The sequence below is a fragment of the Melospiza melodia genome, chromosome 5 (genome assembly GCF_035770615.1).
Source record: "Melospiza melodia melodia isolate bMelMel2 chromosome 5, bMelMel2.pri, whole genome shotgun sequence".
Classification (NCBI taxonomy): Eukaryota; Metazoa; Chordata; class Aves; order Passeriformes; family Passerellidae; genus Melospiza; species Melospiza melodia.
This window is the reverse complement of record NC_086198.1, coordinates 71582614-71607556: the sequence shown is the minus strand read 5'-3', so window position 1 is coordinate 71607556 and position 24943 is coordinate 71582614. Positions and strand designations below refer to the sequence as shown.

The 24943-nt window shown below is 37.0% G+C and overlaps 1 protein-coding gene across 1 annotated transcript in view; it reads right to left on the bottom strand.

The window, feature by feature from the left end:
• Positions 1 to 3652: 3652 nt before the first annotated feature.
• Positions 3653 to 24943, bottom strand: part of GABRA2 (gamma-aminobutyric acid type A receptor subunit alpha2) — a 64552-nt gene continuing 43261 nt past the window's right edge. Inside the window, exons 7-10 of the mRNA XM_063157345.1 lie at positions 24147 to 24290; positions 23168 to 23320; positions 15004 to 15206; positions 3653 to 10917 (exon numbers count right to left, since the gene is read on the bottom strand). Coding sequence (XP_063013415.1) covers positions 10609 to 10917; positions 15004 to 15206; positions 23168 to 23320; positions 24147 to 24290 — 809 coding nt within the window. The 3' untranslated portion in view covers positions 3653 to 10608. The remainder of the gene's footprint in view (positions 10918 to 15003; positions 15207 to 23167; positions 23321 to 24146; positions 24291 to 24943) is intronic.

The following is a 24943-nucleotide window of genomic DNA, read 5'->3' as shown; positions in this document are numbered from 1 at the left end:
TTCTTTGTAGCTGCAAGGAATGGAAACTGTTGTTCTAAGGCAAAATGAGACATCAGCATAAAAGGTAAGAAAGGGGGCAATGGTGAAGAGTTGCCTACTGTGTTGACTGTTGTGAGAATGCAAGAGATATAGCTAATTTTTGCTTAACTCTTTCATGTAGGAAAAAAGAATCTGCAGAATCAAAAAAAAATCCTAGCAGCCTAATAGTAATGTTATACTACTGGTACTGTTGGAAAAGATTCACTCCTTGATGCCAGACCTTCACAAGTAACGTCACACACATGGAGTTCAATGGGTCTGCTGTCTTTAAGGTGTTTGAAAATGTTTTCCCGGAGTATTTGTTTTGTTACAAAGAAGCCAATCAACAATCAAGGTAAAGACGCCCTGTAGGTCACCAGAACCTCCTTCCACCCCTCTTTGAAGGTAGGAATAATATTTGCATCCTTCCCATCCTCAGACTTTTGTTTTCCACAACACTCTAAAAACTTAGAGAGTGTCTCCTTATCCCTTCCAGGTTATCTGCCCCTGCTTCCAACTTTTTATATTTGAGTTTAGTCAAGGCCAACTTAACTGTACAGGCCTCCTGCCACCTTGGCTGGACCTGTTGCTTGCTGAGTTGGACTTTTCTTGAGTTGGAGAGGAGTATGTTTGAAAATCAACCAGATGCTCTGGACCTCTTTTCTCTCCAGGAACCATCTGCCAAGGGACTCTTTCAAGCCTTCCCCTCAGCTGCCAGCGGCTGTGAATGGAATTAGCACTGTGCAGAGATAAGGACCAGTCTTCTCTCTTGCAGTCCAGGGCTGGTAGCCAGTTTTTTGCCTTGTTCCTTCCTCTAAGGATCCTGAACACCTCTATCTCATGGTCACCCAAGGCTTGCACATCACTATCCTGTCCATTCCTTTTTGTAAGTATGAGCTGCAACAGAGCTGCATGAACTCCTTGACTCCTCTATCACCTCAGCCAGGAAGTTGGCATCAATGCACTTCAAGAGCCTCCTGTATTTCCCTGGGTTTTTTCAACTCTTTTTTTGGAGATTTTTAAATACTATGTCTTAGTGTGAGGTGTGAAGTTACCATTGGAACTGCCAGAGTTGCCAGACGGATCTAGTCTTTGATATTCCCGGTATCACCTGATCACTGGCTCATTGCTGGACACTTGTTCTAGACTATTAATGCTGTCAGAACTCTTCTATTAAAAATAGAAACACTTACCATTGTATACAACCTACAGTAAAAAGAGCTGAACTCTACCTATAATGAAACTTGAAGCATGGTTGACTAAACTCCCATCACTGTCATTTCTGAAAGCACTAACCTGTTTTGTGCCATGTGGCTGTGGTAGAAAAGAATAACAGAAAGGTGTTTTGAAGGAAAATGTGTTCCATCAGAAATGTTTAAGATAACAATGTCAAGTCACAACTTGAGGGCAATTTTAACTGCTGATTCTTACTAGCTCCATTAACAATTGATTTGGGTGGGTCGGGAGGGAGAGGAGTGCAGGAGTTAAATATGCTACTCTACAAAAAACAGTAATCTTCATAAAACTGTCACATTCTTTGTATTTGTCACTCATGTCCAGCATTAGCAAAAAGTGATGCTAATCTTTGGAAAGTTGAAAAGACATTAAATTCCTTCCTCTTTAATAAGTTATAGCAGGGTCTCAAAAGATCTGCAAAGAACTTGAAAGCAGAGTTGCTTTTCAATATTTAAAATGTTATGAATATTCATCTTTCACTTTTACTCTGACTCTATCCACCACAAATGCACAGGACAAAATGTTCAAAATGTTTTCCATGCTGGATCTACTTAAATGGTTCTTTTCTCCCATATGAGTTGTCAACTCTGCAAATATTACTCAGGCCCCTGTTTACTTCTTATCCATACATAAAGCACATTTTTGAAACTAAATCCTTATTCATTACAGTCTGATTTTTGGATTAAGTGTTTCCTGAAAAAAATATACTATATTTTGGACCATTTTCTGCATTGCTGTTAATCCCTCAGGCCTCCATAAATTGCCTTAGGCAAGGACACGTTCCACTAGACCAGGTTACTCAAAGTCCCATCCAACCTGGCTTTGAACACTTCCAGGGAGGGGGCAGCCACCACTTCTTTGGGCAACTTGTGCCAGTTCCTCACCACCCTGAGACTAAAAAATTTCTTCTTAATATCTATGTCTTTTAGTTTAAAACCATTTTCCCCTCTCCTATCACCATCTACCCTATCTATGTAAAAAGTCCCTCCTCCTCTTTTTAATAAGCCCCCTTTAAGTACTGAAAGGCCACAATGAGATCTCCCCATAGCCTTCCCTTCTCCAGGCTGAACAACCCAGCTCTCTCAGCCTGTCCTCACGGGACGTGAGGATGCCCTCTGAGCATCTTTATGGCCTCCTCTGGTCCTGCTCTAACACATCTGTGTCTTTCCTGTGCTGAGGACCCCAGACCTGGGCACAGCACTCCAGGTGGGGTGTCACCAGGGCAGAGCAGAGGGGAGAATCACCTCCATGGAGCTGCTGCTGCTCCTGCAGCCCAGGATGGGCTTGGCCTTCTGGGCTGTGAGTGCACACTGATGGGTCGCGGCCATATTTTCATCCATGAGAACCCCCAAGCCCTTCTCTGCAGATGTCTTCTCAATGGCATCTTCTCTCAGTCTGGGCTCATGTCTGGGACTGCCCCAACCCAGGCGCAGCTCATTGCACCTGGGCTTGCTGAACCTCATGAGGTTCACTTCCCAAGTGTGTCCAGGTCCCCTGAATGGCATCCCTTACTTCTACTGTGTCACCTGCACTGCTCAGCTTTGTGTCAGATGGTGCATGGATCTCATTGTCTGTGTTCTTGATAAAGATATTGAAGAGCATCAGTCCCAAAACAGCACCCTGAGGGTCACCTCTTGTCACTGGTCTCTACCTGGACATTGAGCCATTTGCCACAACTCTCTGTCTGTGTTCATCCAGCCAATTCCTTACCCATCATGTTGTCCACATCTCAAATACATATCTCTCCAATTTGGAAGGAAGGATGTCATGTTCTTCATCATCCATGAATAACATTTATGTGTTTCTTGTGAGAACATGTGACTTTACAGGAAAAAGAAAGGATCATCCCAGAAAAATCTACAGCTTTTCCACTGAAAGATTTGGAATCAGAATGCTCATTTTCAAGCAAAAAAAACCCCAAAACAAAACAAAAAACAACTCCAAACCCACACCTTACTAACAGAATAGTCTTCTGTTTGTTTCTAAGTGAGCTCTGTTACCCCATATACTCCCACTGATGAATTAAGCTGTCTGGCAGGAGGTTTCTTCTGCTCCACATCATTTGGTTGTTAGTGTATACCCAGCAGCAACATGTTTTATAACCTTCAGAAAATATGAAACATTGCCATTTGTAATATGAATACATGAGGTTATTCTCATTATATAAAGAGGAAATCTGTTAAACTCTCACCAAGCTGAGGAATATTTTCTTTCCAATATATTGTTTGTTTCCTTTGGGAAATACTGTCTTTAATAAAAAAGCACCTTTGTAGAGGCTGTAATGGGTTGTTTAAAAACAAGAAAATGAAAAACCCACATGTAAGTCCTAAGAGAGAAGATGTGAAGGGAATTAAATATTTCTGCTGTCAAAGCATTAAAAACAAAATACAAAATGTGCTATATTTAAATTAACTTTAATAAGAAGTACAAAAAGATAATGTTAAGCAATATTTTGCATGTGGTTAATAAATATTCTTCAACAGCAAGCAGTGACACATTCAAACATAAATCCAGTTATTTCTTTTACATTTTAGAAAAGTAACGATTTTCCCAGTTAAAACAAGGTCACAAATTACAGAATATTATAATCTTCTTTAATTATTTATAACTATGAAACCTACTAAATAAGTAAACTGTCACCCAGAAGATTTTATATGACATTGATGTTCAAGGTTAAGTATACTTACATTTATCATGCAGTTTCTTATTGTGCATATTTGATTGGTGTTTAATTTCAAAATTATTGGTTTCATTCTTCCCATTCCCTTATTTATTTTTAATATACTGGGAGTGCCTATTTTCCAAGTCCTATACATTTTCACACCTAAGTGACTCACTAAAGTAGATGTGTCATACAATGCATAAATGTTTTCTGGCTTCAGCCCAGCTGAGAAATTGCAAACCATGTATGAATCAGAGACCACTTTGTTTTTACTATTTTTTTTAATCAAGTAAACAACATTTAGTGTAATCACTTTCATTCAAATTAAAGTGCCTTCAAATGTTTTCTAATAAAGTGACTATTTGGAAGGGAGAGGGTGAAGGAGTGCAGTTTAGGAACTGATATTTTAACAGTTTATAGATACAGTGCATATGTATTCTAACAGATGTAAAGTACTACATTGCATTCCGTGCTATCGCTAAGCTACAGTAGCCTATAAACTGATAAATTCAGCCAAAATGAACATCTAATAAAGAATATCAAAGCAGTTGATCAAAATAATATCTTGTTCCATTCGCTATTTCCATCCATCCTCAACGGCGTGGTTTGATGGATAAAGTATAGGAAAGCAAATATAACACTTCAACCTGTTGAAGCTCACCCCTTTTAATATCAGATGAATGAAAGCACTCATTGCAATCATCAAAAACCTTGAATGCATAAGGACACACTCCAGAACACCTTATCAAGTAAAGTATTCACATTATGTAAATAATTTGAAAGCAAAATAGAACTTTTAAATTATCCAACAATAAAAATATAATCATATATATTTATGTAGACTCCAACACTAGAGGAAGAGTATACATTATCTTGCATATTTTAAAGTATCCTCAAAATTCCTTTTTGTTAGTGTTATCACCTCATCCTAACTTACAGCACTTTCATAATATTCTTAAAGGTTATTAATAAATATCAAGGAAAAAAACAGACAAAGCTCTGTATTCCAGTATGGTTGACACTTTTAAGGGCTTTAAGGGCTATTTTCATGGATTAGAGAATGGACAACCCATATCCAAAGGAGAGCCCAGGTATAGTTAGGTGTACTCCTCTTCTGGAAAAGTCCTTACTGACTTCACTGATAGAGATTAATATGATGAGGATGTAGATTAGTTTTATTTTAATTTCAGTGCAAATTTTGCCCTGATCTCCATCAGAGATGTCAAGCCCTCAAAATTTATCCTCTTCCAGTAAGATATAATCATAGACCCCAAAAACATGAGTTAAGAGATTAACCTAGAAAGATTTGAATCTAAAAAATTAAGTGGTTTCAAGAAGAGAGAAAGAAAACATTTTATGCAATTAACATATGCCAGGCATTGTAACAAAGTTTTGATCCTTTTACTTCTACTACTAAAGACCTAAAGTCCCTCACTGATTCTCAGATGACTGTAATTAATAATTTGATTTAGAAAATAATTTAAAGTTCTATTGTTTTAGGGAATTTGGGTCATCTACACAAATGAGGTGGAGGTTTCTTTGACTGAAGTAAAAAAAAAAAGAGATATTAAAGGGATGTAACCAGAATTTATATGGTGCACTAAGAACATTCTAGCAGGAGGTTCACTGGTGCTGGGATGAGATGGAAGGAATCCTAACACTGTTTTATAAAGAACCATTCATTTTACTCAAGGCTGAAGGGCGATCTGACTTTTACACAAATTCAGATAATTATTTTAGCATTTGTGTAAGACAAAAACTTTATATGTGATATGAAATTATACCACATTCGGAGAGTCTATTTAGGTATGTTTAGATATTTCTACAATTGCCAAAATGTGTTTTTTAAATGAAGTAATTTAACTTACTGGGTTTATTTTAAAATGTTTTCTTCCTCTACTTTAAAACTCATTGCATGGGTTTCAAAATTTTAGCATTATGTGTCTGCACATAATCGGGCACAGATGATGATAGCTTTATTTCCACACTGAAATAATCTTTCATGCAAATTTGTTAGGAGTGGTAATGTTCAGCAGCATAGACTTCATCTGGTTTGTGAAGGCCAAGGCAAACCTGTGCATTACTAAGCTTTCAGAAAAGGAATGAGAGGTATGGAGGATTAGTGCTGACTCTCTGTGCTTAAGTGAAAGCCATGCTTTTTAAGAAAACAAAGTGTAGAATTAACAAAATTCTACCTACTTTCTGAAGCTTCTTTTCTCCTCGCACCCAAGATGTTCCAATGAGCAGGAGACACACAGTATTGCATGGTCTGCTTTCACAAAGCAGTCACTAGAGGCCTCTCGATTTCCAAGGCACAACTCGTGTCCCTCAAGTTCAGTAGAATTATACAAGTATTTTCATTTTATGTGCTCTAGAAGTTACTGTCCACAACTCACTTGTGGCAGTGAAGGCTCAGAACCGAAGCTGAAACAAAAATACACATTACCTCCCTCAGCGACTTCCTCCTCAGTTATCTCACATTCCAGTGCCATGGTAACAAAGCCATTTGTGTGCTCTCTTTCCTCCTTTCCTCCCCCATACATCCCTACCTCCTCCCTGCTGCTTCTGGTTGATTTCATGCAGACATTTTTTTGGTCTCTTTTGAAAAGTCTCATCACCCTGTATGTTACCTGTAACCACTGGGAAGGGAAGGGAAGGGAAGGGAAGGGAAGGGAAGGGAAGGGAAGGGAAGGGAAGGGAAGGGAAGGGAAGGGAAGGGAAGGGAAGGGAAGGGAAGGGAAGGGAAGGGAAGGGAAGGGAAGGGAAGGGAAGGGAAGGGAAGGGAAGGGAAGGGAAGGGAAGGGAAGGGAAGGTGATTCAGTAAGGCTCCTGTTCGGTCTCTAGATGCTCTTTCCTGTGACTATATGGGCAAATTGGCTCCTTAATTTAGAATAATGTTCAGTGGTATGAGTGGTCTGCCAAACTAAAGCTCATATCTCAGAATGCCTACCATAACATTTTTTTAAAGATGCTCAACAATGCAGCAGCTACAAGTTGAATTAGCTCACATACGACAGGTGGAGGTAATTTAATTGGCCACAGCGTAATTGAGAATTTTCTACTCTTCTGTCATGAAGTCTCCAGCAGACAACTGGCTGATATACTGTGCTGATCTCTGCTTCTCATGCTGATTTATAAGTTACTGTTAAATTACCTGACACATGCATCCAGAAATATGTGCCCCAGTACTATAGTGGAAGCCTACTTCCTAAACCTCATTTAGAATTACTGTAACTCCAATCTAACTTTACCAGTGTTTTATCTTTGTTTATTTATTTTATTAATTTATTAAATCACAAAATATGATACACTGACCCAAGAATAATAGAAGTAGGTTAGATTAATATGCCAACCAAAAAATTCACTGTCAGATTCCATGTGCAAGTCCTTGAGAAGTGACTTGCATTTTCTCACTCATGCTCCCCACTTTAAGTATTTAAGACCTGCAAGATTTACTCAAATTATAGGAAACCTCTACATATTTGGCACATAGATTTGTGACATTAGCTTTAAAATCCCAGACACAGATTCTATGGTAAATGAAATGACACAGATTCCTTCTAAAGGAAAGTAAGGCCTAACTGTTGTATTCTGGTATTCCTCGCACAATGCTCCCATTCACTTAAATCTTTACATTTATATTCACTTATCCAGTTGGCAGTCTTACAAATTTGCAACTTATGTGTACTCAGTTGGGCCACTGTAAATGTTTCAGCAGTGAAACAGTAAAGCATACTCCATCCCATAGAAGGAGATTGCTTTAATGTTGACCAATTTACTAAATTTTCTGGAGCGTGCCCATTTAAAAGACTTGTGATGCCCACAATAGCTGCATGTATGTATTTTAAATGTTTTGGATTTTTTTTTAACTGAGTTTAATTGTATGCCTACTTTGCTATATAAGTGGGCAATAAATGTAACTTTACCATGTGATAAACACCTGGTTTTTCTACTGACTCAAGCAACTGTAGAGAAAAGGGTCAGTGGATGAAAAATTAGTAGTACCTAATGAAAGTGGTAGCAGCAGGGCTGACTAGCATGAGACAGCATTGGGCTTCCTGTGCAAACTGAAGATGGGCTTTTTGCATGCAGCAAACTCCACCCTGAGTTACCCAGGTGGTATTTTCCAGAGAAGTCTTGCTGGAGAAGACTTTACCATTAAAAGCCTTTGAGAAGGTCCCATTCTTGGATAAGGGTGCAAGAGCCTTCCTTATCAGGTAATTCAACATGACTGAGCACACTCACATTTGGCATGGAGAGACTTCTGACTATACAGTGTCGTGCATGGAGAAATACTCAACAGTTTCAACACTGTGAAGGGTCTGAGTACCTGGGATGTAGCCAAGGGTGAAACACAACCCTCTGTTTCTCACACCCCAGTCTTGAGAGGTTTGCAGAGTCCCTAGATCTTGCTGAGAAGAACAGAAGGTAAGAACTCTCACTAGGTCACAGGAAGGAGACCGCAGCCACAGAAAACATAATCGAGCTATTCAAGTTCAAGAGCATTTTAGGAGGGGCCTCCATTAAACTATACAGTCAGAGCCCTTTGCCAAAAACAGAGCTAAAAGTGAAGGGATTTTTCTACAGTCCTAATATTTACAATTATTTGTACATATGTACATATTTATATATTTATTCATACTTGGACAACGGGATGTTCAAGGGAAAATTTTTAATTTACAAATGAAACATTTTAAAAATGTATGCTTATACCATGAAAAAACCCTTTTTTTATTGCTTGCCTTCTAGCCTTTTGTTCATAATCACACTATTGCACACATCTCCATGTTACATGGAAGATCTACATTTACATATAAATATATATGAAAATAAGGATATTTTTCTTTTAATGTTCTGAGTAAAGTGCTCGTTTTTAAGCTACTGTTGATGAGAAAGGTTTAGTCTGACAGTTTAATTAGAGGGAATTCAAGGGATACACACCATGTCCATGCTTCTCCCCTTCTTTTATAACCTACTAAATGTCTTTATTTTACTGATGTCAACTCTGTCTTAACTATTAATTCTATTTATAATATGCATTTGTGACCTTGGCATCTATACTGTCACACAAAGTACAAAACAGAATCACATCAAAAGCAAAGAAAAAGCAAGAAAATAAAACAGCAAAAGAAAGCAGTGTTTCTCTTTGTTGTTTTTAGCACACTTCCATGTCTTAAGATACTCTTTTATTTGATTTTAGAAATATTTGTACAACTTTTTTTAAACTCTGAACATATCTATTTTATGCACTATACTCAAGTTACTGTACAAAACTGCAATAAATGACACTATACGACTACATATGTCTCTACTAGAAGACATCATCATAAAGGTGTTTCTTTTTTAAAGGTCAACTAATAACTGCTAATGTATGTGTGAATCAAAATATTTTTGATTGGCCAAGTATACTAAAATCTAAATACAGTACACAGTTATTATTTATGCTATGATTTACCAGGCCTTTAGGGGCATAAAGAATCTTTGCAAAGGCTCAGAAGAAAAACAATTTTACTGATAGTATTAAATGTTCTTATAAAATTGCCAATGGCAGATCCAATTTTGTTATATTTGTGTATATGAAATACAGTTGATGCCTACTGATGATGCATGACCTTTTATTAAAAAAATAACATTCAAATCTTAGCAAAATCATTTCTAGTATACAAAGTTGTTGTAAAGTTATGTCAGCGAAATGTAAAGTTGCAATTTACAAAAGCAGCAGTAAATTTTATTATATGGACATATTCCTGAACTTAAATCATGGTTCTTGTTTCCCTTGAAAACAGTGCTTCCTGGGACAAATACAGGTAAATATTGTAATGGCAGGATTTAGGAAAACATTAAGCAAAGAAAAAAATTATACTATATTACTGATAAACTTAAACCTGAAAAATTTCTGCGTGATTCTAGAAACCTGAAAATAATTCAATTAGGAACAAAATAAAAAATAATAATTAAAAAAAATCCAGCTTTGCTGAACCAGACAATCCAGCTTAGTAATATCAAATAAATAAACACTGAAAAAATAAGTATCTCACTAGCAGAAGTTGGTTGATACTGAATTTGATTTACCCTTTTCCCTGAAATCAATTAGATGAATTTATTAACAACTTCAAAGAGGACAAAAGTAAGAAACTTGTGGATTTTGCCATACAGTAGAGTGTTTACTACCTCCTTAATCTAACTTGTATCCAGAATGTTTTGAAGAGCAGAACTGTACGACCTCCGTACTCTGTTATGTACATGGGTACTGCTATTGTATGAAACAATTACACCTTTTTAAAAAAATCACTTTTTTTAAATGACAGTTTCTTTCACTAAAGTAGAATTAGTTACTTTATAGAAAAATATTTTAAATTTAAATTAAAAAAATACTGCTCCTAAATAATTATGTAGGATCACATCTTCATCTCATTGTACGGAGAGAATATAATTCTGTATATTTGAATCCTAGTTTAACAGAAGTCCCCTGGGTTTAACTTTTAAAGAGCTGGCTGTATTTGCCATGGGTGCTATCTGTTTACAGACCCATGAATTAACGCTGTGTCCCTCCTTTGGAGACACACAGACAAGACATTTATATACACACTGTACAGAATGGTTCACAGATTAGCAGTTATTAGTCGGACTGTACATAGCGAACAACCTATCTGATTAGAATGATGCTTGAAGTCCTCAGTGCAAGTCAGCTTTTAGGTTGATGGTGCAAAGCCAAGTAAGACAGGCTCCCTGTTTAAATACGTAGCCCAATACACTAAATTAAAAGTACCAAATAAGACTGGAAACACTATTCTAGACATTCTGTCAATTTTGCTAACACTGTTGAATGTCTTCTTTGCTTCTTGTGGCTTCGCTTCTGGTTTTGCCTTGTTGGGTTCTGCAGTTGTAGCACTCTTGGAGATGGTTGGTAGCACTGAGTCCTTGGTAATATTTGGAGCATAGTTGGCAACAGCCACTGCATAGGCATTGTTTTTCTTAATGACAGATGCTTTTTCTTTTTTCTATTGGAAGACAGCAGGAAGTTAAATATTTCATGTGTATTTGCCAGAATAGACTTAATAAAACATAATTTCAAAAGTAAAAGAAACAAGTGAGCATATTAAAATAAATACCATGCCAATAAATTCAGATATAAAGAAAGACATTTCCAGTCTATCCAAAAAGAAGGTTGAGGTGACGTAAGATTGCTCTTGCACCATCAAATGCCCTACTGAAGTTATGTGAGGAAGTCTCTGTTACTGTGACTGTAAGCATAACTGGAGAAGCATTGCCCTTTCTGTAGTGGCTTTGCATCTGTCTCCTTACAGCAGAATTGCAAATTCCTTACAATGTTTTCTGTGAAGATTACCCATCATGGTAGTAAAATTAAAATTTTATGTGAGAAAGGCCACCTTTCTCACATAAAACTAGCATGACTATTGTTTGGGCATGTCATAACACGCCACTAATAAATCCATGAATTTCAGTTAAGGGTTTATATTTTTTGGAGACTCTGGAGAAATGTGTTTACACATATATATACATAGACATACATATAGAGAGGTCAGTAAGAGATTGCAATTAAGTGAAAGAAGGAATCCAGACTGATAGTTTTGGAACTGAGCTGAGATTTAGCCCTAAAACTATTCCTGGTTTTCATAAATTATTGGTTAAAAAATGCATAACAATGATGAAAACAGGACTAAGAACATTAAAAAAACAGCAGAAGATAAGGATAGTGGGATGGAATTAATTTAATGAAGCTCAGAAAAGGGCAATTTAAGTCCTGGAGCTGGGGAGGAATAAGCTATGCACCAGTGCAGGTTGAGGCTAATGGGTTTGAAAGATGCTTTGTAGAAAAAGCCCAGGGGGTCTGGGTGGCCACCAAGTTGAACACAAGCCAGCAGTGAGCCCTCACAGAAACAAAGCCAGCAGCCTCCTGGGCTGCATCACAGAGTGCTGCCAGCCAGCCAAGGGAAGCGATCATTGCCCTTGACTCAGCTCTCGTGAGCCACATCTGGAGTGCTGGATCCAGCTCTGTGCTTCCCAGCTCAAGAGAGACATGGAGATAATGAAACTAGTCTAGTCAAGGACCACAGAGACGATTTAAAGCCTGAAGCATCTGAAATACAAAAGGCCAAGAGAGCTGGGGCTGTTTAGCCTGGAAAAGAGAAGGCCCAGGGGAAGTCTTGTCAATGTATGCAAGTATGTGAGAATAAAGATTAGACTTTCCCCAGTGAAATACAGTTGAAGGACAAGAAGCAATGAGCACAAAATTAAATACAGAATATTCCACTTAAGTATTAAAAAACCTTCCATTTTTACTATGAGCTTGACCTAGCGCTGGCATAGGTTACCTGGAGAGGTTGTGGAATCTTCATCTTTGAAGATATTAAAAAAATATCTGGACAATGACCCTGAGCAACCATCCCGAGCTGACCCTGCTTGCACTAGGGGAGATAAATGTAATGATCTCCAGAGGTCAATTCCAACTTCACCAGTTCTGTGTTGTTATGGGACTGTGCATGCTTTCAAAGGGCTAAAGTTCAGCCAGGGGCAGGTCACTGGAGAGTCCATGTGGACACATGGGCACAGGGATGTATAGGGAGTGAATACAGGCTTGGGGTTTTAGACCAATACATAGGTTCACAGACTAATTCTGCAATAAGACTGTAATGCTGTAAATTAATCCAATGCTTTGCAGTTATCTCAGACTAAGGAATTTCTAATAAGAATTCCTACAAGAAAGAATGGAAGGCAGTTTCTTAGGAAGCAATATATATTATTTACATGTATATAAATATAAAATATATCATTTTTATATAAAACAATACAATAATACAATGTAATTTAAAATATATGTATGCAATTTAGAGATAAACAAATAAATATTAGATTTAGTCTGTCTCTTCCACAAAATACAGAATTAAGCAGATGAAAAAATAGCTAACTTCTGGATCATATAAGAAATCATCAGTTGTATTGGTTTGTTTTGATTTTTAATCTGATGGATGTGACACAAGTAAGGGAATTCTTGTGACATTTCTCATAGAGGCGCATTTCAGTTTTTTTACTTCCACTGGGAGGCATCTATTCCATTTCCAATTTTTGGTTTTAAATTACATAAAATTTGATATTTATCTGGGCCATCTAAAAATCTTGCTAAGATCTTCATGGTTGGATGTTGTGCCTGTAATATCTTGTCTTAGGAGATGGTGTCACATAAAAAGAGAATCTGGGAACCAGCTGGGAATTCAGCATTGTTCCTTATCAACTGGCATGTGAAAAATAGTTGATCAAATATGTAGCTTTTTCCTGCACTTGCCTGCCTGTGAGGCAAAATCCCTGTCAACAGCACTTAGAGAAGAATTTCCATATAATGTGAACACAGACAACTGTCACTGAGGAAACATATTTCATTTTAATTAGTGAAAAGTACTGCATTTTAATTAGTGAAAAATAAGCCCAGGTTTAGGTGCACAGATACCTTCAGCTAAAAAGAGCAAATTGCCAACTCAAATTCATCTATATTACCAAATTTAATTCATCTCTAATCCTTCCCTTCAGACACAATTAGTGTGTTTTAAAAGGTATCTGTACTATCATTAATGAGACCTGCATAATAAAGCTGAACCATACTTTTGTCTGAGAAACTATGACTATGTTAAAAGCTTATCTTTTTGTTAAGTTGGTTTGAAGAAAGAAGAGAACTGGACACATGGATGGTATATAAATCTTAAAATGTATTGTCACTTCTAGGGAAGGAATACTTGCTAGCTTTTAAAGAGCTGCCACTCCTAAGATCATGAGACAGCACTTGTACTTTAAAGGAATAACCAAAGGATGATCAGAGAGTTTATAAGGGCTCCCTGCATTATTACAATTACAATATTACTACCATTATTGTAATACTGGCAATAACCAGCACACAGGGCAATGTGCCAGTCTGAAAAGCTTCACTCGAGACACGCTGATAAACTTGCCCTGATTTACTTCTAGCAAGAGGTAACAGATCCTGAAGTCATGGATAACACATGCCCTTCCAGAAGTCACAGGGAATTATGAAGAATGAACATTTCTTCTAATTCTCCTTTACTATTGACTGAACATTTTGCTTCTTTATGAATTGCTTCTTTATACATGCTTCTTTATGCATTCAAAGTGATGAGAAATCAGTTAATGAAACCTGCTCCACACTTACTAGAATCATTTAGAAAGCAAATAAAATTCTATCCTATTTTAGGAAGGATCACAGAAGACTGTGTATTTTTCAGAAGAAATCTGTTTTCATTGGTAAAATCAAGGACTACAATAGGAAAAAAAGGATAAAATATATTAAGTCAGTCAAAATGAGTGAGCTTTAATAATTGTTCTGTGTTATTACAGTTCTAAACTGCAAATACAAAAATCACTAGCTCATTCTGTTTATGAAATGAGAAATTCTATCAGGTCAAAACTTCATTCCATCATGGCTACACCATTATAAGGACCAGAAAATTAAGGCATGACTGTGTTTCTGTGTACTCAAATCATCAACACATCATGGGTGAAGAATTTTGTACATCTGCTATCTAAAGTGGTTTTAAAATTAATTTCTATTTATCATTAGCAGTAAGTTTCAGAATACTGGAAATGTTCAGAAGTTCTAGATTTTGTTATTCATAGTACTAACATATATGGATATTAATTTGCTTTTCTAAACCTTACATACCATGATTAATTATTAATTATTACCAAATTAATATACATTATATATTTCTGTGGGTTTTTTTTTATTTCCAGCTCAACTGAATTAAAAAATACAAAAAGTGATACACCAATATAATCTAGATTAAATTTTATAAATAACCAGATAAACAGTTGTGTCTGAGGAGTCAAAAAACAAGACAGGCAGTTCCCAAAAGATAATGTTCTTGATAACCAAATCTGCATTAGTGAGACCAAATGAGATTAGCATAAGGGCAGAAATATTCCTGTTCAGGACAGAAAATATGTGCACATTCTTTTGATGTAAAGCTTTTTTTTGTTTTACAGCAAAATATCATAACAATATATTAGAGCTGGTTTAGGTAATTGACTGGAAATAGAACAATTTCCTTAGGACTTACCTTATCATTCACTACACTTTTTCCATCCCAGGCCCATCCTCGCTTTGTGAAATAATTTACAGTTGCAAATTCAATTAATGCAGAGAATACAAATGCATAGCAAACAGCAATAAACCAATCCATAGCTGTTGCATATGCTACTTTGGGGAGTGAATTTCGAGCACTGATGCTCAGTGTTGTCATTGTCAACACAGTTGTTACTCCTGCAGGGGGACACAAAAATAGAACATCAACAATTTCACTTGGATTTTGAATGTTAGCAAAAAAAAAATTACATGGTATTCTTTTGAAACACAATGATTTTTTTTTTCTAAGTTGCTGACAAACATTGCTAGAATTGTATTAAATGTTGTATCTGGATTTTCCTTTGAAGATCAGTCAGTTCAATTTCCTGTCTAAACTTTCCTTTTTAGATGAGCTGATGATTTTACTTACAGAAAATAATTTTTCTTAACTTCTCAGGGCAGGATACGTTATTGTAACTAACAAAATTAATAATTTCTTCACAGATTCATAATATTTAGCAACATTAGAGCAATAATGATTAATAGGTTAATGTTTGGTAGCTGGCTTCTCTGCAATGGCTGCAAGTTTGGCACCCATATTTACTGAAATTACCAAACAAATACACTTTTTAATGAGAATTTTTTTTCTTTACAGTTGTTGTCTTACTAACCATTCAGTGACATACTCAAAGACATAAACAGTGTAAGTTCTCATTCAGCTAACATGGATTGTATTCTAGAACAGCACTGATTTGAAGTGACAGATTATTGTAACTGTATTATGTGTCAGGAAACAGGAGCTGGTGATACAGGAAGGCTGTGCATTCACTGTGCAGTTACTAAAAGAACTTTGCAGTACTTTTTTACATAATAAGGATCCAGTTTAAAAAAAAATAAAGTCCCTCCCAAAAGAATCAGGAAGAAGATACGTGGAAGGAAAGGAAGAGAAGAACTTCTGTCTGAGTCAGATTTAGCAAGCAGAAATCTATAGCCATAAATACAGTCTCCATTCCTTAAGTAAATCAGTTCTCCCACCTCAGGCTGAATCACACGTAGACAAACCAAACTATTCCCTTTGTGGCACACCATTAAGCATGTCTGCAGAATTAAAGGCAACACAAAGTGATGTACTCAGCACAGATCAGCAAACCTACACTCCACTATGACAGCAAAGGAGATGCCATGGCAGAAATATCAGTAACAGCACATCACAGCTTCAACAAATACACACTCATAAAACTGGTGTAGGAGGCTTCCCAAGAGAAAGTAAAGCAACTCTCCCTAAGCCAGATCTTCTGCTGTCAGCAATCTGTCACCTGGGTTCTGGAGGATCAACAGAGCTCTGATTCTCCTTCTGCTACAAGAGAAGAAGCAATTTTAACCACTGTGTGAAAGAGAAGAGAGGCAGCAATTGCATCTACTGAGACCTCCTCAGACTCCACAATTTTCATCCCTCCAGTAAAGATTCTCCATCTCTGAAGGTGCCACAAAGGGTGGCAGAGCAAAGCTAAGTGGACTCGGCCTCAGTGCCTTCAAAGGTCTGTGCAGCAGGGAAAACAACACACAGAAGCATCCTGCTGAGTCACACAGGAGACTCCTTAGCAAACATAAATCTCTAATTGCTGTTTTTCAGCCTCCATAAATTAAAGAAGTGGATGGCCTGGAATCAGCCATGACACTGTTGGCATCTACTAGGCTATACAATGAAAAGGAAGCAGCTATCACACGGAACAGTACGAAAATCTGTAGACAAAATATATTTTGTAAAGAACTTAGTCTCTCCTAATGCTTACAGAACATATGGCTTAATTAATTTCAGCACCTCAGGGAAAAGACAGCCTATCTTACATCTAAAATTATCACATGTAAATTTTAACACTGGTCCTGAGCTGCAGATAAACCATTATAATTATACAGAGATTCAGTAAAGTGAGTGTTTCTCAGATATAAGGTGACCTTATCCACATGTAAATATATACAGTTGCTAAGGTATTACTCAGTTTAAATCCCACTTTATAGAGTAAATTAATCTTCTGGAAACCACATTGACTTCTTCAGAAATCTGATTTAAGATTTACTGCTGACCTTTCCTAGTCCCAGTTAAAACATTGTGAATTTATATCTTGTTACCACATGCTACCACTTGACAATTTCTCTAAAAAGTTCAGCAAGTTACACCACTTTGTGACCCAAATGCTAATCAAGCAGCACACTGTCAGACCATTGCCAACATACTTTCATTTATTCCTTCACTCTATAAATTCAGTGATGTTCAAGCTACCACAGTCATTTAACCTGAATTGAATGGGAAAAAATTGGACAGAAAATTTCATCTTAATATCTGTCAGTTTAGGATTCTCTAGTCCTTTTAGATTGCTATTATTCTTCAGAGAAAAGACAGATGATTTTGCACATTATAGTTAATTTGAAAAATCAGTTTTATCAAGTCTTCTTTATGAAAAAGGACTGAATGGAAATAACCTGCCTCCTTGCCACAGCTACCCTGAGAGGACTGAAAAGTTATTAATATAGAAGAACATGGTCAACTTGAAAAAACAAAACTCATTTATTTCCTAAAGGTTTAACTTAAAACCTTACAAAATCCATACACTGATCAGAACAAAACTGTTCATCATTGCTCATCTAATTCATAACACTAGTGAACTAAAATTGGTGTAAAATTACCAAGTAGATTGTAGCCCCTACAATGAAGTGGTCAAAAAACATTTAAAGGGCTATGTAAAGACTGCATGATATCTCACTATGATGCAGAAAAATCAGTTTACATACAAGGTAAGAACTCTCTTCTATAGCCCAGCACCCAGCAGATGTGGCAAGTGAATTGACGCCAGAAGAAACAGTCACGTGTTATTTTGTAAGGACCACGAGCAGTCATCAGTTTGTCTTTGAAAAAGGTCGAAAAAAAATAAACCATCCAACCACCTATTTTCTCCAAAGAAGACCAAGCATTTTTACTTAACAGTAAACATCCTTACAAGGTTTGTTCTCAGCAGTGCATGCCTACGAAGCTAAATATCTTCTGTCACTACAGGTTTATCCATTACAGCCAAGACTGGAGTTATTTGATTGCCTGGATTTTTTTTTTTTTTAATGGTGCTGCTTTTGAAACAGCATTTGCTTACTGGAGAGAGAAAATCCATCTCCAGAGCTGCAAATTCAACACTTTTCACTGGCACTAAACTTATATCTCTGGAAAGTAGCAGCTCTGTTTTGCTTATAACAGTGGAAGAGGTAATCTGAAAAGCTAGAAATGTCTAACTAGAAACAGAGAGTGGAAATTGGAGGAGTTAACACATATATAATAAAGTTAAAATCTGTCACTTTATGCCCACATTTATTAGTTACACATAATGGTTGAAGAACATATCACAAAAGGATTGATAAATCACTTTTTTTTTCATTTAGGAAATTAATTTCCTTATTCTATTTTTTAACAGCAATTGCAAATGTGTTTTGGTAATTAGATATCCAACCTGGTCCAAAACCCAAAGAGATTCATAAATACAAATAACAGCAGAAAGGAAAGATTGTTGGCCATTTCAGAGATACAGATTATCCCTTCATTTTATCACTCCAAGACCAAATAGAAGTATAAACAAAAGTTTAAAAATTCTGTATCTAGCATGATATTAAATCATTGCACCATAACATTTCAGTACACAGGATGCTGTTTGCTTTTATTTACTCAATGCATATGTGTTAGGAGGGAATGCAATACAAAAGGAGTGTACTTTTTTGCTCAAACACCAGCAGGTAAATCTGAACAACCATTGAGAGAATGATTACAGAAAATAGCTCATCACAGAGGTCTACCCTTTTCACTAAAATAACAACACCGACCAGACTTTTTAAATAGCTTGGAAGACAAGAACTATAACAAAATCTATTTCCAGAAAAGTTGAATTCAATCATTTGGGTAAGCTATGTATCCATATGGTGAAGTTGGTACCATGCTGCTTCACTGGATCAATACTGAGCAATGGAACACAATTTCCCATTGAGCAACAGACAAGTTTATTCCCAAAGCCAAATGGCAAATGCTATTTACCCCAACTCCAGGAAAAGCTGCATGCAATTATGCCACCCCTGGATTATGAAGTAGTGACTTCACACACAACTAAGTTGAGGAGACATATTGGTTTGTTTGTAACAAGCTCAGTCTCTTACTCAGGGCTAGTTTTCCACTACCCACTGCCTATCACTATATAATTATATCTACATTAAGCAGAAATCGCCAATTAAAAAATTATAAACAGAAATGTGTGAGTGGTGGGATATCTCTAAAGGCACAAAAGATAATCTGCAGCATGTGGAAGGAGACAAGAATAAAGACACTTGAGATTTTTTTTCAATGAAATGGGAAAATGTACTTTGTATTTATAGAATTGCTCAAAAGGACAAGTCCTTATTATTCAATTCCCATGTAAAAATAACCAGAGAACAAATCTTCAAAGTTCTCCAAGAACCTTTCTTGGGTTCCTCTTTCTGTAGTGTCACAATTAAAAAGTTGCTTTGGGTTGGCACGGCAAGGTTTTGGTAGCGGGGCCTGCAGTGGTGGCTTATGTGAGAAGCTGCCAGGAGCTTCCCCCACGCCTGAGAGATCCAAAGCCAGCCAGCCAGCTCCAAGAGGGACCCACAACTGCTGGCCAAGGCCAAGCCCAAGGGCAACACTGCCAGTGCCTCTAGGATGACATATTTAAGATGGAGAAAAAATTATATTGAGCAGACACAACTGCAGGCAGAGAAGACAAGTGAGAATATGTGACAGAAACACCTCTGCAGACACCCAGGCCAGTGGAGAGGGAGAGGGAGGAGGTGCTCAGGCACCAGAGATGAGATCCCCCTTTAGCCCGTGGTAAAAGCCATGGGGAAGCAGCTGTGCCCCTGCAGCCCACAGAGAGGTCCACGGGGGAGCAGAGATCGACCTCCAGCCCATGGAGGGCCCCCCAAAAGAACAGCTGAGTGCCTGGAGGAGCCTGTGACACCATGGAAATGTGTGCTGGAGCAGGCTTCCAGCAGGACCTGTGGCTCCATGCTGGAGCACTCTGCTCCTGAAGGACTGCACCCCGTGGAAAGAACCCACATCAAGGACAAGTTAAAACAGACACAGGAACTCAGAGCAACAGTAAAATTATCACAGTGAATTGACAAAAGAACATAGCTATGTGAATTTAAATATAATAAACAATAAGACTAATTTTTGTTCTTTCCTGCTTCAGTTAACAAAGATTATATACCTAACTACATTTATTTTATCATTCTCATTGATACTCCATGTGAGTTAAAGGATAGATAACTGTAGAACTAAGAAAACTAATTTCTGATTTGTCACCTGCATCTAATGCTGCTATTCAAACACATGTGATGCTTCTAAGTGCTATGACCCATTAAAACAAAGCAAGAATCCAATAAGCTGCACAAGATTAGTTTTGCTAATATTGTTGACACTAAATGCATGACAATAAACACATTAGTAAATGAAACAGATTGTAATCTTGCAATAAATGAAGGCATTATGAACCAGTTCTATTTTCTTTCATTAGGAATGCAATCAGATTTATCTGCTAGAGAAAACACATTCAAGACTTATTTAATCAACGATGACAAAACTTTCTTCTTCCAATAATTTAAGGCAAAGTTGAAGCAATATAGTAATATTAAATAGATGCCATAAAGAAAGGGGATTAAAGAGCTCAACTATAAAATAAGCCTCATTATACCAACCCCTAATGCTGGCCTAGAACTTGAAACCACATTGAAGAAAGAGAATAAAAAGGGAAAAGTAACTTCTTTCACCCATGAAATAATACATGCTAGGTGGTGCTTTAAATAACTTGAAGCTATGTTTCATTGAAAGGAACAGTATTTCTGTAGTAGGTCCTTAGCTGGCAAGAAGACCATTGAAAAAAATTTCTCATTGATTTTCAAAAACACTTGGTCAGACTCATAACTTCTGTTTAATTGTATTTTAAAATTGATATATTTGATATAAAATGCAAAAATGGGTATCTAACAAGTGACTACTCCATATAAAAACTGAAAATTAAGTAAGATCAATAAAATGTAAAGGAATATCCCCTAAACTTTTTATATTCTCTGCTGAATGTAGCTCATTTCATTAATGTGACTGCAGTATGAGCTTCTCTTGTCACTGGATGGAGCCTACTCCAAAGTATCACCCAGATGAAACCTTGAGTGTACCAGCCCAGCTCCAACTGACAAGAATATTTCCGTACGCTCAAAAACCACTAAAGAGCTATAGAGGAACTTTGTTATGAAACTCTGACGAGCTGCACATTTTTGTAACACATTCAGGCAAGAGACCGGGGGGTATCAGAAATCCCAGTGATAACTGCTGCCAGTAGGAATGGAGAAAGCCTGGGAGATCCACTTGGGGCTGTGCATTTAGGGAGCCCATTGGCAGCTTCTGCTGTCAATCTCATCTAGAGTGCCAAAGAATGTTAAGAAATAGCCCCTTGGGGAAAATCCAACCCAACCCAATGAAAAAGGCTATGCCTGAGGAGCAAATGCTGCATGCTAGGGCTGAGGTTTCTCCCAAAGGCAGAGCCTGGATGTGTCTTGTTTCCCTGGGTTAAGGGTGCCTGGAGGGGACAGAGCCCTTACTGGCATACAGGGTGCATGTCTGTGTGGCAGGAATAAAATACTAGCATAAAACTGCCATGTCTGCAATAAACTCATTGTTTTTAGTAAAGAGACTTCAGGTTCGGTGTCGCTGAGTGGTGTGATTCTGTTCTTGTGGCCCTCCAATGCACTTCCCTCAAGACTGAATCGGCCCTGAAGCAGGACACTTCATTATCCATGTTACACTAAACCCCAGGAGAGCAAAGCAGCAGCCTGCCATGCAGATACTACTTATTTCTTAAAAAAAATTATAAATTAAACAGAAAATAAATCAATAATATAGAACAGGTGTGCAGGAAGGTACACATTTCAGGAAAATTATCCCAGGGTCTTGTTATGCATGGAGTGCCTTGTTAACAGTGACACAGTAACAGAAAGTGCATTTTAGGAAGAGCAGATGTGAGACTTTTTTTGGAGAGACCAGTGACACTATCCTATATGTATTGGAGTGGATACAGAAAAGGGCAAAGACAGAGATATAGAAGGATTTGACAGTGTACTTGTGGGGCTGGAAAACAGGAGTGTACATTTTCATAATCAAAATAGATAAATTCACAGAAGATTTTGAAGAAAGACAAAGAATCTGCCTGATAGCTGCCTGGAAAACCATGGTAGAATTCTGGTCCCACTGAAACCACTGAACCACTTCATCTGACTTCTGTAAGGCTCATATTCAAACCTGCAATTTTCACAGTGCTTTGTGTGGCATGTTTTCTACCAGGAGAGACAATAAATGCTTTGTTGTGCATCATATTTAATATGCATTTGAGTTTGGCCTATTTTTTGAAGAGTACACGGTGCTCACTGATGACTAAGCATACCATTTTATGCAGCATTTTTGATGGGTGATTTCACACAGAAAATAATTTTATTTTGCTAATCTCTTTTTCTTTAAAAGCAAACAAACTAAATGAACTTTGCTTTGCAAATAGGAAAGACGTTACTTTGAGAAACACCATCTTATTGCTCTGCTGAACCGGCCTCACAGTAATCTCCAATTTGAATTAGTAAAAAAGTGTTGCCCAAACCCCCGGAATAGGGTTTCTTTAAAAGAACTTCAGCTTGAAATTTTAACACAAATAATTCAACAAATTCAAATTTAATTTGCCTAATTTAAAAATAAATTTAGAAATTTGCTTATTTACCAAGTACCAGAATACTTGGATAATACCAAGGTAAGGAGGATATTTCAGAAAATAATGTAAGTTTACTAAATTTACTTTTTAAATACAAACATTAATATCTTTTTCCATTCTGTGATTTTTTTTTCCTCTTAAGACTCAAGGATATGAGGACAGTTTGCTTGTACATACTAATTTCCAAGACCTTTGGGATTCTCGGGAGATGTGTAAGTTGCAGTTGAAAGCTGTTTGGACTAGAAATCATATCACATTCTACAAACACTTTAACTGTAATGAAAAAGCCCTTTGATTCAGAAGTACTTTCTAGCATCTTCAGCTACTGGAAATAGAGCTACTGCTACTCAGTATACTCACCAAAGACTGTCCTGGCAGGTACAGATTCTCTGTTCAGCCAGAATGACACTTGAGACAGAATGACAGTCATGATACAGGGGAGGTAAGTCTGAATGACAAAATAACCAATTTTTCTCTTCAAGTGAAAATGAGCCGTCATTACTGTATATTCACCTACGTGCCACAAACAAACAAAAAACAAACAAAAAACAAAAGGTTATCATCTTAAGAAAATCCATTTCCTTGGTCCTAGAACATTTGCTATATTTATGTGAAACAAATGTCCTAGGGTTATACTGTACCAAAGGTATTTTGTAATAGAAAGCATCCTGTAGAATATAAGAAAGATTTTGAGTACAGCTATTTCTTATTCCCACTGTGTTCCATAAAAGATGAGTGTCAAGGAACTTCCAGGAACTTTTGTATGCACTGACAAGTACCTCAGCCTTGAAGTGTTATGCTTATAAGCAACTCTCTGCATTCACACAACAGCTCTCTGAGAGTTTAATCACGCTTAGAAAGAAGTCATGGAGGCCCTGGCCTGGCACATGCAGGAAAACAGTCTAGAGTCTAGTAGAATAGTCCAGTGTTTCATGTCAAAACCATGATGGAAGGGAAACATGGTTGAAACCTGTCTGCTTTGCCATTTAATAGACAAAATCTATGAAATGAATCCATGAAAAAATGAAATCCATGAAATTTAACAAATATCTCAACCCTGGTTTACAAATGTTAGGATTAAACATGAAGCTCCAGAGCTCCAGAGATCTAGCATTTTTACAAACAGTTACTGAGGGCAATTTCACCTCTGCTATCACCAGCTAATTATAATTTGAAAGAATCAGTGAAGTGCTGTTTTGTGTTACTTGCACAGTACATGCCTAATAGATCCCATTTAGCAACATTCTTTTTCAGAAGCCTGTAACACCACGTGGAATATAGTTTTCACAGCCAGTAACTGCCTTTTTTTCCAAAATATTTCAAAATTTCTTTTACTAACCTGTACTTGACTTAACCGTCTCTTTTCCAATTGTTTGGCCTAAAAGATCATACTGATTCAGTCTTGAGCCATCTGGTGCCACTTGCACTGAATCTGAAGCATTGTAAGTCCAAATGTATGTCACTTCTGAAGTTGTGTATGCATCTGTGAGAAACAAAGTAAAATATTTCATCAACAATTTAAATTAAACAGCGTCCATCAAAACTCACAGAATTACAAGAGCTACTTATTTTTCAAAGAAAACTCGCCCCAAAGAATTTAAAATTGCGTGGTAAAAATATCTTTGGTCGTTTAAAATAACTTTACTATAAAGTAAGTGCCTATTGTAGCACAGGAACAGGGCACTCACTTGTGATCTTATTAAACACAATTTCTTTCTATTAAACTACAAACAACATTTCTTCTTCACTGTTAAAAGACTTGTCAGAGATTAGATATTATATTTATCCTATAATTTGTGATAACACAGATTAAAAGAACAATTTGCAAGATTTAGGACACACAAAATTTTTAAAAATTCATTCCTGTATAGTTCTGAGGTTCCATTGACTCCATGCTCAACTTCGGGGATGTATCACAAGAATTTTATTATTAGCTGAAATCCAGACAAATATGGCAAGCCAGCAGTGAAAACACCCTGGTACCTTGTTCTGCCAACCCTCTTAAATATCACCGGTGTCCATTATTTTGGGGCACACACCAACATTAAACAGGCTGCTCTCTCAGTACATTCATGATCAAACATACATTTAGCCTGGTCTCTTCTCAAAATAAACTGGTATGAAAGCAAATCAACA